We start from the raw sequence: 18665 nt of genomic DNA, 5'->3' as shown, positions 1-18665 counted from the left end.
TTTCCCATCTTGTTTCTCCTTCTCTCCTCTCTCCCTTCTCCCCTTCTCTCTCTCTTTTTTCCGTCTGTTTCTCCTCCTCTCTCTCTCTCTCTCTCTCTCTCTCTCTCTCTCTCTCTCTCTCTCTCTCTCTCTCTCCGTTTCTCCCTGACCCTCACTGTGTCCCTGTGTTCTCTCTCCCCCCTCTGTCTGTAGGTTGTGGCTTGGTATAAATGTGTTTTAAATGCCCCCAGTGTGTGTTGTTGGGCAGTGTTGATGTGTGGGGATCGCTGGTCGCTGTATCTATCTCCAAACTAAACACAAAGTGCTGGAGTAACTCAAGCATTGTGTTGTGTGTCAGAAGGAACTGCAGATGCTGGTTTACAAGAGGTGTAAGAAAATAACTGCAGATGCTGGTACAAATCGACGGTATTTATTCACAAAATGCTGGAGTAACTCAGCGGGTCAGGCAGCATCTCAGGAGAGAAGGAATGGGCGACGTTTCGGGTCGAGACCCTTCTTCAGACTGGTTTGGGATAAGAGAAACAAGAGATGTGGATGATAATGTGGAGAGATAAAGAATAATGAATGAAAGATATGCAAGGAAAGTAACGATGATAAAGGAAACAGGTCATTTTCACCTTTCAAACTGCTTTCAATGGCATTGCAAGCTGGCATTGTAAGCTGTTTACAATCGCATTGTAAATACAATGGCATTACGCTGTTTGTAGGGTGAAAACGAGAAGGAAGCTGGTGTGACTTGGGTTGGAGAGGGATACAGAGAGAGAGAGAGAGAGGAATGCCGGGGCTACCTGCAGTGAGAGAAATCAATGTTCATACCACTGGGCTGTGAGATGTCCAAACGGAATATGAGATGCTGTTCCTCCAATGTGTGTTTAACCTCACTCTGACAATGGAGGAGACCCAGGGCAGAAAGGTCAGTGTGGGAATGGGAAGGGGAATTAAAGTGTCCGGCAACCGGGAGATCAGGTTGGTTCAGGCGGGCTGAGAGAAGGTGTCCAGGGAAACGATCACCCAGTCTACGGAGGACGTTCATCGGCGACCTCTTCTTCTTCAGAGAGAGAGAGAGAGAGAGAGGGAGGGGGGGGGGGGGGGGGGAGGGAGAGAGAGGGGGAGAGAGAGAGAGGGGGAGGGAGAGAGAGAGCGAGAGAGTGTGTGTGTTCTTGCATGGTTTTCAGTAGAAGGCAAAGTGTTGGAGGTTGAACCTGGTTAATATGTGAACTAGACAAGGGAGGGGAAGGAAATGCAAAAAGAAAGAGAAATAGAGAAAAATAAAGAGAGAGAGAAACGGGGAGGAGAGAGAGGAAAATAGAGAGTGAAACGGAGAGGGGAGAGAAAACAGAGAAAGAGAAAAAAGAAAAACAGAGAAACGGAGAGAGAAAGCTGGGAGAAATTATATTCAGAGAGAATCGGGGTGAGAGAATAGAGAGACACAGAGAGAGAGAGAGAGAGAGAGAGAGAGAGAGAGAGAGAGAGAGAGAGAGAGAGAGAGAGAGGGAGGGAGGAAGAGAGAGAGAGAGAGAGAGAGAGAGGGGGGGGAGGGGGAGGGAGAGAGAGAGAGGGGAGAGAGAGAGAGAGAGAGAGAGATACTTGCGTTTGAGGCTTCTGCTTCTGCTGTCTGTGTTTGTTGTCGTTCGCCTGACAGGTCGTTGACAGGGATCACCACCAGGGAGGTCAACAACGTGAGTGAGAGAGAGTGAGAGAGAGAGTGAGAGAGACTGTGTGTGTGTGTGTGTGAGAGAGACAGAGAGAGTGTGAGAGTGTGTGAGAGAGAGGGAGGAGAGAGACAGAGACACAGAGAGAGAGAAAGAGTCAGAGAGAGTGAGTGAGAGAGAGAGACAGAGAGAGAGAGACAAAGAGAGAGAGAGTCAGAGAGAGAGTCAGAGAGAGAGAGACACAGAGAGACAGAGTGCGAGAGAGGGAGACAGACAGAGAGAGAGAGAGAGAGAGAGAGAGAGAGAGAGAGAGAGAGAGAGAGGGGGGGAAAGAGGGAATAAATAGAAAAACAGAGAAAGTCAGAAACGGAGAGAGAAAACCAGAGGGAAAGTGGGAAAAAGCAGAGTGAGGAAGAGTGGGAGAGGAACGGGGAGAGAGTGGGAGTGTGTGTGTGTGGGAGTGTGGGTGTGTGTCTGTATGGGTGTGTGTGTGGGTGTGTGTGTGGGAGTGTGTGTGTGTGTGGGTGTGTGTGCGCAGTACTCTGCCCGTGAGGCGGTTGTTTGTGTTTAACAGTCATGCCAACACGGTGGCATCTCACAGGAGCAGCACAGGGAGGGCACACTGTGGGGGGGGGGGGGGGGGGGGGGGGCACTGTGGGGGGGTACATTGTGGGGGGGGGGGGGGGGGGAGGGCCACATCTCTCCAGAGATGCTGCCTGTCCCGCTGAGTGACTCCAGCATTTTGTGTCTCTTCATTCCTCGCCAACCGCTGGAGAATCGCTGGTCTCTGGAGAGGCGAGGAAGGGTCGGTCCCGTCGTGTCCATGTTGTCCAGAGATGCTTGCCCGGCCCGGCCCGGCCCGACCCGACCCTCTGGATTACTCCAGCACTGTGTTTCCCTTCTTGCCTGTCAACCTGCGCCTGTAGTTCTCTGTCTCTAACCTTCACTCCAATCGTCTCCAGCGTTGGGCAGATTCAGTGAGTTGAGTGGAAAGTCCCGGCAAGCGAGAGGCGGCTCTCTCTGACTGATTGCAATGTTCGCCCCACGTCAAACGCCTCTGCTCAAATGAACGCTAATAAAGTGCGGGCAGGTTTTAAGCAAACGTGGCTTGCCAGTGGTAAGCGGCGGCCTGTCTTCAAATCTGAAGGCCTTAGATCACCAGCTGATGTTAGACAGGTCGTGGAGGACGGAACTGGTGTACGCCGAAGATAGACCAGGATGCTGGAGTAACTCAATAGGTCCAGGTAGCATCTCTGGAGTTTGAAGAAGGCTCTCGACCCGAAACCCCTTCTCTCCAGGGATGCTGCCTGTCCCGCTGAGTTACTCCAGCATTTTTGTGTCCATCTAGAGGTGAGGCAGATAGACTTTCGGTCTGAAGAAGAGTTGCAGGCTGAAACATCGCCCATCTATTTTTTTCTCCAGAGATGCTGCCTGACCAGCTGAGTTACTCCAGCACTTCGTGTCTATCTTCGGTGTTCAGACTGGGACCCTGTTGGACTATAGACAATAGGTGCAGGAGGAGGCCATTCGGCCCTTCGAGCCAGCACCACCATTCAATGTGATCATGGCTGATCATTCTCAATCAGTACCCCGTTCCTGCCTTCTCCCCATACCCCCTGACTCCGCTATCCTTAAGAGCTCTATCTAGCTCTCCCTTGAATGCATTCAGAGAATTGGCCTCCACTGCCTTCTGAGGCAGAGAATTCCACAGATTCACAACTCTCTGACTGAAAAAGTTTTTCCTCATCTCAGTTCTAAATGGCCTACCCCTTATTCTTAAACTGTGGCCCCTTGTTCTGGACTCCCCCAACAATGGGAACATGTTTCCTGCCTCTAACGTGTCCAACCCCTTAATAATCTTATACGTTTCGATAAGATCTCCTCTCAATTGTTAAATTATTAGCGGTGGCGATTGAATCATCTGTGGACAAATATCAATTGTTTTTTAAAATATCCGTGAGTTATTAATGGATACAATATGTATTCGGATTGTCTCTTTATCCTGTATCTGTACACTGTGGACGGCTCGGTTGTAGTCATGTATTGTCTTTCCACTGACTGATTAGCACGCAACAAAAAAGTTTTTCACTGTACACGTGACAATAAACGAAACTGAACTAAATTAAAAAGATAGGCGTAAAACGCTGGAGTAACTCAGCGGGTCAGGCAGCATCTCTGGAGAGAAGGAATGGGTGACATCTCGGGTCGAGACCCTTCTTCAGACTGACTAAACTAAACCAAGCACTAATCCAGGAAGGCGATTTGAGGGACTTTATCAAGGATTTCGGTCTTGGACTGGGTGATTATGTACATCTGTACACACGCATTTTCACTTTTAACTAAATGTTAGGGTGGCCCTATTTGAAGGTTGAAACGTAAAGTGGTGGAGGAGCTCAGCGGGTCAGGCAGCATCTGTGGAGGGAATGGACAGGCGACGTTTCTGGTCAAGACCCTTCTTCAGACTATTATTTGTTGTAGCTTGTACAGGAAGGAACTGCTGGTTTAAACCGAAGATAGACACAAAATGCTGGAGTAACTCAGCAGGGCAGACAGCATCTCTGGAGAGAAGGGATGGTGACATTTTGGGTCGCGACCCTTCTTCAACCCGAAACGTCACCCATTCCTCCTCTCCACAGATGCTGCCTGTCCCGCTGAGTTACTCCAGCATTTTACTTCGAACTTCGGTGTAAACCAGCATCTGCAGTTCCTTCCGACACGAGATTAGTTTAATTTGGCTTGATGTTCCAGCAGGGACGTTGTGGGTTGAAGGGGCTGTTGGATGTTGGATGAACATTAGATCCCTTTATCAGAATCAGCATAAGCGTGAACGATGACTCAAATTCTCTTTTTATTCACAAAATGCTGGAGTAACTCAGCAGGTCAGGCAGCATCTCAGGAGAGAAGGAATGGGTGACGTTTCGGGTCGAGACCCTTCTTCAGACTGATGTCAGGGGTGCGGGACAAAGGAAGGATATAGGTGGAGACAGGAAGATAGAGGGAGAACTGGGAAGGAGGAGGGGAAGAGAGGGACAGAAGAACTATCTAAAGTTGGAGAAGTCAATGTTCATACCGCTGGGCTGCAAGCTGCCCAGGCGAAATTTCTCTTGTTATGCGAATAAGGTCTGGCACTAAATCGCTAATCACATTAGATAGAAAATAGGTGCAGGAGGAGGCCATTCGTCCCTTCGAGCCATTCATTGTGATCATGGCTGATCGTTCCCAATCAATAACCCGTGCCTGCCTTCTCCCTTGATTCCACAAGCCCCTAGAGCTCTATCTAACTTTCTCTTAAATACATCCAGTGATTTGGCCTCCACTGCCCTCTGTGGCAGAGAATTCCAAAATTCACAACTCTCTGGGTGAAAAAGTTTTTCCTCATCTCTGTTCTAAATGGCCTACCCCTTATTCTAAGACTGTGGCCCCCTGGTTCTGGACTATATTTCCAGTATATTTCTTACCCTGGAGCTTTGCCAAGGGTGTAATCCACAAAAAATGCGTGTGATTGGCAACTGTGCCAAAACTAAGAAAATCGTCTGTTAATAATAATAATAATAATACATTTTATTTATACAGCGCTTTTCATATACTCAAAGACGCTTTACAGAGATTTTGAGAACATAGGGGAAATGAATAAATAGATAAATAAGTAAATAAATAAATGAACAGAGAAAGGAGACAGAAGGTGAGGTGACCTTCAGTGGTTGAAGGCAGTGCTGAACAGGTGAGACTTCAGCGATGTTTTGAATGTGGTGAGTGAGGAGGAGTCTCTAACGGTTTGGGGGAGTGAGTTCCATAGGGTGGGAGCAGCGATGGAGAAAGCCCTGTCCCCCCAGGATCTGAGTTTAGTCCGGATGTGGGGGGATAGGAGATTGGCAGCGGCAGAGCGGAGGGTGCAGGTGGGAGTGTGCCTGTGGAGGAGGTCGGTCAGGTAGGAAGGGGCCAGGTTATGGAGGGCTTTGTAGGTTATGAGGAGGATTTTGTACTGGATTCTCTGGGGGATGGGGAGCCAGTGGAGTTTATAAAGGACGGGGGTGATATGGTCACGGATCGAGGTGTGTGTGAGTAGACGGGCAGCGGAGTTTTGAATGTATTGAAGTTTATTGATGATTTTTGAGGGTGCGCCATAGGGGAGGCTGTTGCAGTAGTCCAGACGGGAGGTGATGAAGGCGTGGATGAGGGTTTCTGCAGCTGTGGCGGAGAGGGATGGACGGAGACGGGCAATGTTTTTGAGGTGGAAGAAGGCTGTCTGCACTTCACGCTGCCTCCGGCAGACCACCAGTATAATCAAGGACCAGCCCATGAGCAGATTTAGGCCATTCGGCCCATCAAGTCTACTTCACCATTAAATCAATGTGGAAGAGGTGTTAATGAAGAGATATGAACAGTGAAACTAGCAGGATGACTAGGGTCGAGGAGAGGTGGAGAGAGAGGAAATGCAAAGGTTACTTGAAATTAGAGAAATTAAGATACATCTGCTGGGTTGTGTGCTGCCCAAAGCGAAATATGAGGTGCTGTTCCTCCAATGTGTGTGTGGCCTCTCTCTGACAATGGAGGAGGCCCAGGACAGAAAGGTCAGTGTGGGAATGGGAGGGGGGGTTGACATGGTTGGCAACTGGGAGATTAGGTAGGCTACGAGCGTAGCAGTTCAGTGAAACGATCGCCCAGGCTGCTCTTGGTCTCGCTGATACATCATGTTTATACCATTGTAGGAGCCATTTATGCTTAATTCAGTTATTGTCATTGTGTTATGGCTATGTTTTAATATTTTTAGTTTATGTCCTTTTTGCATGCTTGTGGGTGTGACTTAATATGTAATGGGCAGTGTCTAGATGGGAGGAGATTAGCGAGTCGACAGAGGTTGTGGGTCAGTTTAGGCTCGGAGGACGGTGAGCATACAGTTCTTTACCACACACGCGCTCGTACCACACACTCGTATCAGCTATATTTGTAAGAACCACACGGTAATAACTGCAAGATTTCTAAGATATTGTTTAAAGAAGAATACAGTTGATAAAGTACGGAAAGTGATGAATTACTCGTTGATTTGTGCTACTTTAATAAAACCAATTAATGAAGAAAGGACGTTTGAAGATTCGTTTTATCATATCAGTTATAGCTTACGTGTGCGTAACCTATACCTACATTTCATCCCCAAGTGGTAATGGCTATCGAAGTGGGACTTTGAGATGGTATAGAAACCGCCATTACAACCATGTTGATTTTGGATGGCAACATGTGTTGATTGTGCATGTGTGCATTTTGATGCCCATGTAAGACCAAGTCCGACAGAGAACATTGAAGGCGGTGAATGTGTGGAACTCATTGCCACAGACAGCTGTGGAGGCCAAGTCAATGGCCATTCCTAAGGCAGAGATTGATAGATTCTTGATTAGTACGGGTGTCAGGGGTTATGGGGAGAAGGCAGGAGAATGGGGTTGAGAGGGAAGGATAGATCAGCCATGATTGAACGGTGGAGTAGTCTTGATGGGCTGAATGGCCTAATTCTGCTCCTATCACTGATGAACTTACAAACATAAGTTCTCCCCAGCCACCCAGTGTAATCTGCATTGGAGAGACAGTCTTTAATGAGCAAACTGGCTTTTCAGTTTATTAAATAACACTTTAGGGGTTAGATGAAGTGGGGGAATGGGACTGATGAAATGGCGTAGTTGGGGCCAGCATAGAGCCAGTGGAGTGAATGGCCTCTCTCTGCATCACACTAAGTCAGGGCATGTTATAGTTGCAATTATCCCAGGCATCATCAGAAATTCCACTTTTTCCCCATAAGATAGTTCCAGTTTAGTTTATTGTCACATGCACTGAGGTACAGTGAAAAGCTTTTGTTATGTGCTATGCAGTCAGCAGAAAGACAATACATGATTACAATCGATCCATTCACAGTGTATCGATACATGATAAGGGGATAACGTTTAGTGCAAGGTAAAGCCAGCAAAGTCCGATCAAGGATAGTCTGACGATTATCAATGAGATAGATGATAGTTTAGCACTGCTCTCTGGTTGTGGTGGGATGATTCAGTTGCCTGATAATTTTTTCAGTCAGAGAGTTGTGAATCTGTGGAATTCTCTGCCTCAGAAGGCAGTGGAGGCCAGTTCTCTGAATGCATTCAAGAGAGAGCTAGATAGAGCTCTTAAGGATAGCGGAGTCAGGGGGTATGGGGAGAAGGCAGGAACGGGGTACTGATTGAGAATGATCAGCCATGATCACATTGAATGGCGGTGCTGGCTCGAAGGGCCGAATGGCCTCCTCCTGCACCTATTGTCTATTGTCTATAACAGCTGGGAAGAAACTGTCCCTGAATCTGGAGGTGTGCGTTTTCACACTTCTATACCTTTTGCCCGATGGGAGAGGGGAGAAGAGGGAGTGGCCGGGGTGGGACTGATCCTTGATGATGCTGCTGGCCTTGCCGAGGCAGCGTGAGGTGTAGATGGAGTCAATGGAAGGGAGGTTGGTTTGTGTGATGGTCTGGGCTGCATCCGCAATTCGCTGCAATTTCTTGGGGTCTTGGATGGAGCTGTTCCCAAACCAAGGGGTGATGCATCCCGATAAAATGCTTTTGACACAAAGTGCTGGAGTAACTCAGACTGAAGAAGAAATGTCACCCATCTTTTTCTCCAGAGATGCTGCCTGACCCGCTGAGTTATTCCAGCACTCTGTGAAACGTCACCTATCCATGTTCTCCAGAGATGCTGCCTGATCCGCTGAGTTACTCCAGCACTCTGTGAAACGTCACCTATCCATGTTCTCCAGAGATGCTGCCTGACCCGCTGAGTTATTCCAGCACTCTGTGAAACGTCACCTATCCATGTTCTCCAGAGATGCTGCCTGATCCGCTGAGTTACTCCAGCACTCTGTGAAACGTCACCTATCCATGTTCTCCAGAGATGCTGCCTGATCCGCTGAGTTACTCCAGCACTTTGTGTCTGTCAACGGTATAAACCAGCTTCTGCAGTTCCTTTCTACACACCCTTTTTTCCACATTTGGTAAGACTTCCGACTTAATATGAACAATTAAGTGAATTATGTTCACCCTTTCTGTCTTTTTAGCGTGGAAAGCAGATAAATTCTGGTCTAAAGTGGTGAACAGTATAAATCAGAAATGACTCTTCAAATGATTTCCCCTATCTTAGCATTTAAATTTTTTTTAAACTTTATTCAGAATAAAAAAATAAAAAAATAAAAACTGCAAAAACTCTTCATACATACAATATCTATACATTTAGTAGTAACATACTCGGTAGTGTTGGTATCTCAGTGGTTCAATCGTTCAATGGTCTCTTTATTATCATGTGTACCAAGCTACGGTGAAAAACTTTTTTTTGCATTCACTCAAGCAAGTCTATAAGCAAAATGCCCCAGTCCATACAGAATGACTGATTATTGAATGACTATCTTATTGAAACATATAAGATTATTAAGGGATTGTACATGTTGGAGGCAGGAAACATGTTCCCAATGTTGGGGGAGTCCAGAACCAGGGGCCACAGTATAACAATAAGGGGTAGGCCATTGAGAACTGAGATGAGGAAAAACTTTTACAGTCAGAGAGTTGTGAATCTGTGGAATTCTCTGCCTCAGAAGGCATTGGAGGCCAATTCTCTGAATGCATTCAAGAGAGAGCTAGATAGAGCCATTCGAGCCAGCACCACCATTCAATGTGATCATGGCTGATCATTCTCAATCAGTACCCCGTTCCTGCCTTCTCCCCATACCCCCTGACTCCGCTATCCTTAAGAGCTCTATCCTGAGCATATTTCCTGCCTCTAACGTGTCCAACCCCTTAATAATCTTATACATTTCGATAAGATCTCGATAAGATCGCCTCTCATCCTTCTAAATTCCAGTGTATACAAGCCTAGTCGCTAGTTGTAAAGTTTTATTTGTGATGATCACAGAGGTTATGAATCGTGATGATCATTTTTATCATTTGTTTCTTTAGGAGCTTTTCACGATGGGTATCCATGCTAAAGTAAAAAATGGTAAGCATTGATAAATACTCAATTTAACAGTTCTTAAAACAACTATTAGAAAATGTTAATATAAGACAATAACTGCAGATGCTGGTACAAGTTGAAGGTATTTATTCACAAAATGCTGGAGTAACTCAGCAGGTCAGGCAGCATCTCAGGAGAGAAGGGATGGCATTCCCTCTCTCCAGAGATGCTGCCTGACCTGCTGAATTACTCCAGCATTTTGTGAATAAATACCTTAGAAAATGTTAAGGTCATGATTTAAGCACGTTTGCAGGTATAAAATCTGACAAGAAATGCTCGAGGGCTAATTAGACTGGATCTTTGCAAATTAGTGTGTGGTCTCCTTGAATTCACCTGCACTAAAACTATGGTGGAATAAAGTAGAAACAAGGCATAGATAGAGTGGATGTGGAGAGGATGTTTCCACTGGTGGGAGAGTCTAGGACCAGAGGACACAGCCTCAGAATTAAAGGGCGCTCTTTTAGAAAGGAGGTGAGGAGGAACTTCTTTCGTAAGAGGGTCATTAATCTGTGGAACTCATTGCCACTGAGGGCTGTGGAGGTCAAGACAGTGGATATTTTTAAGGCAGAGATAGATAAATTCTTGATTAGAACGGGTGTCAAGGGTTATGGGGAGAAGGCAGGAAAATGGGATCAGGAAGCAAAGATCAGCCATGATTGAATGGCGGAGTGGACTCGATGGGCCGAATGGCCTAATTCTACTCCTATCACTTGTGAACTTGTGACACAAAGTGCTGGAGTAACTCAGTGGGCCAGGCAGCATCTCTGGAGACAAAGGAATAGGTGATGTTTCGGGTCAGGACCCTTCTTCCGAAACGTCGCCTATCCTTTTTCTGCAGAGATGCTGCCTGACCCACTGAGTTACTCCAGCACTTTGTGCTTAGCTATGGAGTGGACTGTCTGATTTGTTGCTCCAAGTTTCAGTACTGTTCTCCATGTGACCACGTGGGCTTTCTCCGGGTGCTCCGGTTTCCTCCCACATTCCAAGACGCACAGATTTGTCGGTTAATTGGCTTCTGTAAATTGTAAAATAGTCCCTAGTGTGTAGGATCGTGCTAATGTACGGCTGATTGCTGGTCGGCGCGGACTCGATGGACCCCTTTCCACACTGCATCTCTAACGTCTCAAGTCTAAACCATCCCTGGCAATGCGTTCCAGGCCCCACCGCCCTCTGTGTAAGAATAAACTTTCCCCGCACTTCTCCACTAAACTTTCCCCCTCTCACCTTATGGTGCGGGTGTCAGGGGTTATGGGGAGAAGGCAGGAGAATGGGGTTGAGAGGGAAAGATGGATGAACAATGATTGAATGGCAGAGTAGACTTGATGGGCCGAATGGCCTAATCCTGCTCGTAGAACATATGAACGTACGACCTTATGAATTTCTGAGCTGTGCCCTCCAGTGTTGGCCAATTCCACCCTGGGAGAAAGCTTCTGACTGTCAAAGCTTATAGACCCTCGCTTCCCATCACCTGCAGGTTAGCTGGTTGCTTACGCTGTAACTCTCTCTCCTCACAGTGTCCGCGGGGATGGTGTACGTGGAGTCCGACAGTAATTGGCGTGTCCAAAATGGCGTCATCCACGCCCCTTGCGACGGGCTGTACTTGATCTACGCGCAGTTACAATGGCACGGGGGTTCGCCCGCGCACGCCATCATCGAGAAGAGATCCGAGTCGCACGACGCCAAATGGCCCCTGGGGAGGATGGATTCCAACCACCGTTTGGTGACTATGTCAGAGCTACGCAAGGGTGAGACCATCTACCTGAAGCTCAACCAGTCTGACATCACGTCCGCAGCCGATGGCATTTTAGGGATCGTCTTACTGAACGCCGAGCCGAACATGAAAACATGTCAGGAAAACATGTATCTGACAGAGGAGAGGAAACCAAATCTGGGACGACATTGATCTCCTCACGAGCGTCTTCTCCAAAAACATTCAGCAGCGAAACGGAAATGGAACGTGTTTAGTCTCCAGGAAGCTATTTCGAACGGGACAATGAACTGAATCGAGGCCTCGTTGGAGCTGGTGGAGCAGATGAAGTTGATGGGAGGAATGAGACGTTGGTGTACAATGCCAGCTGGAATGCAACAAGGCACTGGAATGACACAGTGGACAGAGATGCCAAAGTTGCCAGTGCCGTGAAGCAAAGCCGATGGGAAATATTTCTAAAACACTGAGCGGGGGAACTTGGGCGGAGAAAGCTGACATTGTCCAAAATCAGGCAGTAACGCTTGTTGAATTGAGGGGAAACCCTCAGTAGGGTAATTATCCACAGAATCTGGATGCATTGAACCAAAACGCAGTGAACAATTTGCTTTTATTTTTGGAGTTCTCTTGGCCTGCATGCCTGACATTTATCATCCATCCCACTCACAACCGGTCCTAAGAGGGATGATTTTACATCAGGAAGCCGGGGCATGTGATGGCCATCTCAATGTTTCTGCGTGCAGGATCTTTGCTTGTGTGCGTGCGTTACTTTCTGGGTCTCCATCTGCAAGAGCAGACGTCCAAACCATCTGCAGGACTTGTGAAGTCACCCATCTTCATTCAAAACATTTGACAAGAGCAAGACAATGCTTTCTATCTGCACGGTTTAAGACAGCAACATGTGGCACAATGGTGTGGATTTATTATTCACACGTGTACTGAGGTGCAGTGAAAACTTTGTTTTGCATGCTATCCAAACATGTCAGAGAATACTGTACATAAATACAATCTAGTCAAAATAGGGAGAGCAAAGGGGAAGATACACTGGAATTTAGAAGGATGAGAGGGGATCTTATCGAAACATATAAGATTATTAAGGGGTTGGGCACGTTAGAGGCAGGAAACATGTTCTCAATGTTGGGGGAGTCCAGAACAAGGGGCCACAGTTTAAGAATAAGGGGTAGGCCATTTAGAACTGAGATGAGGAAAAACGTTTTCAGTCAGAAAGTTGTGAATCTCTGGAATTCTCTGCCTCAGAAGGCAGTGGAGGCCAATTCTCTGAATGCATTCAAGAGAGAGCTAGATAGAGCTCTTAAGGATAGTGGAGTCAGGGGGTATGGGGAGAAGGCAGGAACGGGGTACTGATTGAGAATGATCAGCCATGATCACATTGAATGGCGATGCTGGCTCGAAGGGCCGAATGGCCTCCTCCTGCACCTATTGTCTATTGTCTATTGTCTAAGATACAGAGTGGAGAATATAGTTCTCAGCATTGTAGCGCGTCAGTTCCAGAGATAAAGTCCAATGTCCACAATGGGGTAGAGGTGAATCGGACAGTACCCTCTCTTATGGAAGGGCCGTTCAGGAGTCTAATAAGAGAGGGGAAGAAATGGTTCCTGAGTCTTGTGGTGCGCGCTTTCAAGCTTCTGTACCGTCTGCTGGACGGATTGGGGAGAAGGAGTGACGAGGTTGGGAAGGGTCTTTCATTACGTTGGCTGCTTTCCAGAGGTTGTGTGAAGTGCAGTTGGTGTTTGATTAATATTGGCTACCAGCATGTTAGTTCTTCATTTTTAAGCCTCTCACCTCCTTCTGACTTGGATTGTTTCCTCATTTCTGAGGGGAGGCTCTGATAAAAGTGCGTAAAAAAATGATGAGAGGCGTAGATAGTGTAAGAAAATAACTGCAGATGCTGGTTCAAATCGAAGGTATTTATTCACAAAAAAACTGGAGTAACTCAGCAGGTCACAGGCAGCATCTCAGGAGAGAAGGAATGGGTGACGTTTCGAGTCGAGACCCTTATTCAGACTTCTTCAGAGGCGTAGATAGGGTAGACAGTCAGAATCTTTTTTGTCCCAGTGTGGAAACTCAAAGGCTAGAGGGCGTAGATGTAAAGTGAGAGCGCAAGGAGGTGGGCAAGGCAGGTTTTTGTTTAATGAAGTGGTGGGTTCCTGGAACACGCGGAAAGGGGTGGTGGTAGAGGCGGATTCAATGGTGGTGTTTAGGAGGCTTTTAGATTGGGTGTGCAGGGAATGGACGGATATGGATCACATGCAAGCAGAGGAGAATGGTCTATCTTAGTGTCAAGTGGGCGGCACGGTGGCGCAGCGGTAGAGTTGCTGCCTTACAGTGCTTGACTACGGGCGCCGTCTGTACGGAGTTTGTACGTTCTCCCCGTGACCTCCATTTTCTCCGAGATCTTCGGTTCCTCCAACACTCCAAAGACGTGCAGGTTTGTAGATTAATTGGCAGGGTATAATTGTAAACATTGTCCCTAGTGTGTGTAGGATAGTGTTAGCATGCTGGTTGGTGTGGATTCGGTGGTCCGAAGGGCCTGTTTCCGCGCTGTATCTCTAAAAAAAAAAGGTTTGGCTGTCTGTTCTACGTTCTATGTTCTTCTCTCCCTCTCTGTTCCTTTGTGTTCTCAATATGGCTAACCTCATCGCCCTCCAATCCCTAGAATAAGCTTAATTATTAATTATTATTGTTCCACGGTTGGCCTAACCTTGGGATATATTGGCCGCCATGCTATTTTAACTTATCGTCCTATTTATTATTTAGTGATTGTCCCACTTACGAATGTAAATAACTCTTTGCACATATCAATCCCCAAGATCAGATATATTTTCATCCTTGGATTGGGTGGGTGAAATATTCTGTTCAGGATAAAAGGAATATTTTCTTAAAGAATGTATACAGTATTTTTTGCTACTTTATATTTTGTGATTCAGATATGTGGTGCCAAGTATTTTTCCTCAGTTACTGCATAGATACAGGAGAAATGACCAACTTGAAAGTATTTAGCCTTAATCTTTGCACATTCGTAATTTTAAGATGGTGCCAGTGAATGTCTCCCTTGTTTGTGAAACAGACACATCGGGCTTTCCGTTTTCATAACGACAGGGCGTTCACGGTGGCGCGGCGGTAGAGTTGCCGCCTTACAGCGAATGCAGCGCCGGAGACCCGGGTTCCATCCCGACTGTCTGTACGGAGTTTGTACGTTCTCCCCGTGACCTGCGTGGGTTTTCTCCGAGATCTTCGGTTTCCTCCCACGCTCCAAACACGTGCAGGTTTGTAGGTTAATTGACTTGCTAAATGTAAAAAATTGTCCCTAGTGTGTGCGCGGGGATCGCTGGTCGGCGCGGACCCGGTGGGCCGAAGGGCCTGTTTCCGCGATGAATCTCTAAACTAAACTAAACTAGACAGGAAAATATCAATGAAGGAGATGTCGCGCATTCAGTTTATAACCCACGAAACCCCTGCACACTGACGCAGAATGACAATCTCAATGTACTGGAAGCTCAAACCCAAACGGGCTAAGAATTATTTATGAATGTCTCAGGACTAAAGCCATCAAAGTGTTTTAGGCAGCTTGCATCTCCCCTTGATTGGAATGGAGATTAATGGACAAGAGGGCAGTCACGGTGGCGCAGCGGTAGAGTTGCTGCCTTACAGCGAATGCAGCGCCGGAGACCCGGGTTCCGTCTGTACGGAGTTTGTATGTTCTCCCCGTGACCTGCCTGGGTTTTCTCCGAGATCTTCAGTTTCCTCCCACACTCCAAAGACGTAAGGCACGCAGCATCATCAAGGACCACAGCCACCCAGCACGCAGGCTGTTCAACTTGTTACTGTCAGGCAGACGATACAGGAGTATGGCTGCACGTACCACCAGACTTAAGAACAGTATCTACCATCAGGCCATCAGGCTTCTGAACTCATCAACACATTTCAAATCATTTTTGTTGATTATTTTTAATATTGTCTTTGTACCTATTTTTAATATTGTATTTTTACCTTACCAATGTCATTTTTTAAATCTTATTTATCCTTGGAATATTACTGCTGAGGTGACCCGTTGTCTTGTCGAATACATTTCATTGTACCCTGTGCCGACCTACATATGACAAATAAAATTATTATTATTATTATTATTATTATTATGGTTTGCAGATTAATTGGCTTGGAAAATGTAAAAAATGTCCCCAGTGGGTATAGGATAGTGTTAATGTGCGGGGATCGCTGGTCGGCGCGGACCCGGTGGGCCGAAGGGCCTGATTCCGCGCTGTATCTCCAAACTAAAAATTAGAGTTGTATTTATTTTAGAAACAAAGAGCTGCAGATGCTGGTTAATACACAAAAAGACACAGAGTGCTGGAGTAACTCAGCGGGTCAGGCAGCGTCCCTGGAGATCACACACTGGTGATGACTCGGGTCGGGACCCTTCATCGGACTGAAATCTTCAGGGTCTCGGCCCGAAGCGTCACCTGTCTGTGCTCTCCAGAGACGCTGCCTGACCCGCTGAGTTACTCCAGCACCCTGAGGCCCAGTGGTATTTATTTATTGCATGTAACGTACTTATTTAATGGGAAAAGCAATCGTGCTTTTTGAACAAAATGTGGATATTTTGAGATGAAGACTAACTTTATTTTTATTTTTATATTTCGAACTGGTTTGATATGACTACCAATAAAATGATTAAAAAACATTGCATTCTCACCATTCTTATTGATTATCCACATTAAAAAAATTGTCACAACTTGTAAATTGAAAGCTGTTTTAAAAACTATGTGAATAACTAGGTTAATACTATGTGAATATTAGGTTAATTCCCGGAATGGCGGGACTATCATATGTTGAAAGACTGGAGCGACTAGGCTTGTATACACTGGAATTTAGAAGGATGAGAGGAGATCTTATCGAAACGTATAAGATTATTAAGGGGTTGGACACGTTAGAGGCAGGAAACATGTTCCTAATGTTGGGGGAGTCCAGAACCAGGGGCCACAGTTTAAGAATAAGGGGTAGGCCATTTAGAACTGAGATGAGGAAAAACTTTTTCAGTCAGAGAGTTGTGAATCTGTGGAATTCTCTGCCTCAGAAGGCAGTGGAGGCCAATTCTCTGAATGCATTCAAGAGAGAGCTAGATAGAGCTCTTAAGGATAGCAGAGTCAGGGGGTATGGGGAGAAGGCAGGAACGGGGTACTGATTGAGAATGATCAGCCATGATCACATTGAATGGGGGTGCTGGCTCGAAGGGCCGAATGGCCTCCTCCTGCACCCATTGTCTATTGTCTAATAACATCTGTGGCTGGGGGAGCAATAGAGGGGTCAATGTTAGCCTGTTGTGCTCATTGGTACGTTTATACTGCATCATTTCCACCCTCAAACATACCTGCATAATGCCACAGCGGCAGAACTGCTGCCTCACAGCACCAGAGTCTCTCGAACAAAAACTGTCCCTTCATCCTGCATTTGTACACTGTGGGTGGCTCGGTCATAATCATGTATCGTCTTTCCACTGACTGCACAGTACGCAACCAAAATCCTTCCTAATTACACAATACCCAGTCTAGGATGACCTGTCCACTAGTCGTGTAAGAAAGTAACTGCAGATGCTGGTACAAATCGAAGGTATTTATTTCACAAAATGCTGGAGTAACTCAGCAGGCCAGGCAGCATCTCAGGAGACAAGGAATGGGCGATGTTTCGGGTCGAGACCCATCTTCAGGTGAGACAGAGGTTCACCTGCACCTCCTCCAACCTCATCTATTGCATCCGCTGCTCCAGATGTCAACTTCTTTACATCGGCGAAACCAAACGCAGGCTCGGCGATCGCTTCGCTCAACTTCTGCGCTCAGTCCGCGTTAAGGCACAAAGGCAAAAAGTGCTGGTGTTACTCAGCGGGTCAGGCAGCATCTCTGGAGAAAAGAAATAGGCGACGTTTCGGGCCGAGACCCTTCTGGCCCTTCTGACATGGATAGAAAATTGGTTGACAGACAGAAAGCAAAGAGTGGGGATAAATGGGTCCTTTTCGGAATGGCAGGCAGTGACCAGTGGGGTACCGCAAGGTTCGGTGCTGGGACCCCAGCTATTTACGATATACATTAATGACTTAGATGAAGGGATTAAAAGTACCATTATCAAATTTGCAGATGGTACTAAGCTGGGGAGTAGTGTGAATTGTGAGGAAGATGCAATAAGGCTGCAGGGTGACTTGGACAGGTTGTGTGAGTGGGCGGATACATGGCAGATGCAGTTTAATGTAGATAAGTGTGAGGTTATTCACTTTGGAAGTAAGAATAGAAAGGCAGATTATTATCTGAATGGTGTCAAGTTAGGAAGAGGGGATGTTCAACGAGATCTGGGTGTCCTAGTGCATCAGTCACTGAAAGGAAGCATGCAGGTAGAGCAGGCAGTGAAGAAAGCCAATCGAATGTTGGCCTTCATAACAAGAGGAGTTGAGTATAGGAGCAAAGAGGTCTTTCTACAGTTGTACCGGGCCCTGGTGAGACCGCACCTGGAGTACTGTGTGCAGTTTTGGTCTCCAAATTTGAGGAAGGATATTCTTGCTATTGAGGGCCTGCAGCGTAGGTTCACTAGGTTAATTCCCGGAATGGCGGGACTGTCGTATGTTGAAAGGCTGGAGCAATTTGGCTTGTATACACTGGAATTTAGAAGGATGAGGGAGGATCTTATTGAAACATATAAGATAATTAGGGGATTGGACACATTAGAGGCAGGAAACATGTTCCCAATGTTGGGGGAGTCCAGAACAAGGGGCCACAGTTTAAGAATAAGGGGTAGGCCATTTAGAACGGAGATGAGGAAGAACTTTTTCAGTCAGAGTGGTGAAGGTGTGGAATTCTCTGCCTCAGAAGGCAGTGGAGGCCAGTTCGTTGGATGCTTTCAAGAGAGAGCTGGATAGAGCTCTTAAGGATAGTGGAGTGAGGGGGTATGGGGAGAAGGCAGGAACGGGGTACTGATTGAGAATGATCAGCCATGATCGCATTGAATAGCGGTGCTGGCTCGAAGGGCTGAATGGCCTACTCCTGCACCTATTGTCTATTCAGCCATGCAGCCTGTAACCCTGCACTCATGCAGAACTCATGGAACTCATTAACCACCAATTTCCATCCTGCTCTCAAATTCACTTGGACCATCTCCGACACCTCCCTCCCCTTTCTTGATCTCACCGTCTCCATCACAGGAGACAGACTCTCAACTCACATCTATCACATTTCTTTAAAAATCTCCAGAATTGCTGTCTGTCCTGCTGAGTTACTCCAGTGCTTTGTGTC

The 18665-nt window shown here is 46.7% G+C and overlaps 1 protein-coding gene across 1 annotated transcript; it reads left to right on the top strand.

The window, feature by feature from the left end:
* Window positions 1-845: 845 nt before the first annotated feature.
* Window positions 846-11568, top strand: LOC144597996 (uncharacterized). The gene is made up of 3 exons (XM_078407861.1): window positions 846-913; window positions 9611-9650; window positions 11180-11568. The coding sequence occupies exons 1-3, from the start codon at window positions 851-853 to the stop codon at window positions 11566-11568; spliced, it is 492 nt and encodes a 163-aa protein (XP_078263987.1). The 5' UTR covers window positions 846-850.
* Window positions 11569-18665: the final 7097 nt, after the last annotated feature.

This window comes from Rhinoraja longicauda, chromosome 11 (genome assembly GCF_053455715.1).
Source record: "Rhinoraja longicauda isolate Sanriku21f chromosome 11, sRhiLon1.1, whole genome shotgun sequence".
Taxonomy (NCBI): domain Eukaryota; kingdom Metazoa; phylum Chordata; class Chondrichthyes; order Rajiformes; family Arhynchobatidae; genus Rhinoraja; species Rhinoraja longicauda.
This window is presented reverse-complemented; position numbering and strand designations above follow the sequence as displayed.

What these genes read in the sequence shown, in the direction of transcription:
- LOC144597996 (XM_078407861.1), top strand. Translation starts at nt 851, where the DNA reads ATGCTGTTCCTCCAATGTGTGTTTAACCTCACTCTGACAATGGAGGAG. An exon ending in AGGAGACCCAGGGCAGAAAG is followed by an intron (nt 914 to 9,610) that starts GTCAGTGTGGGA and finishes TTGTTTCTTTAG; the next exon opens with GAGCTTTTCACGATGGGTAT. An exon ending in CCATGCTAAAGTAAAAAATG is followed by an intron (nt 9,651 to 11,179) that starts GTAAGCATTGAT and finishes CTCTCCTCACAG; the next exon opens with TGTCCGCGGGGATGGTGTAC.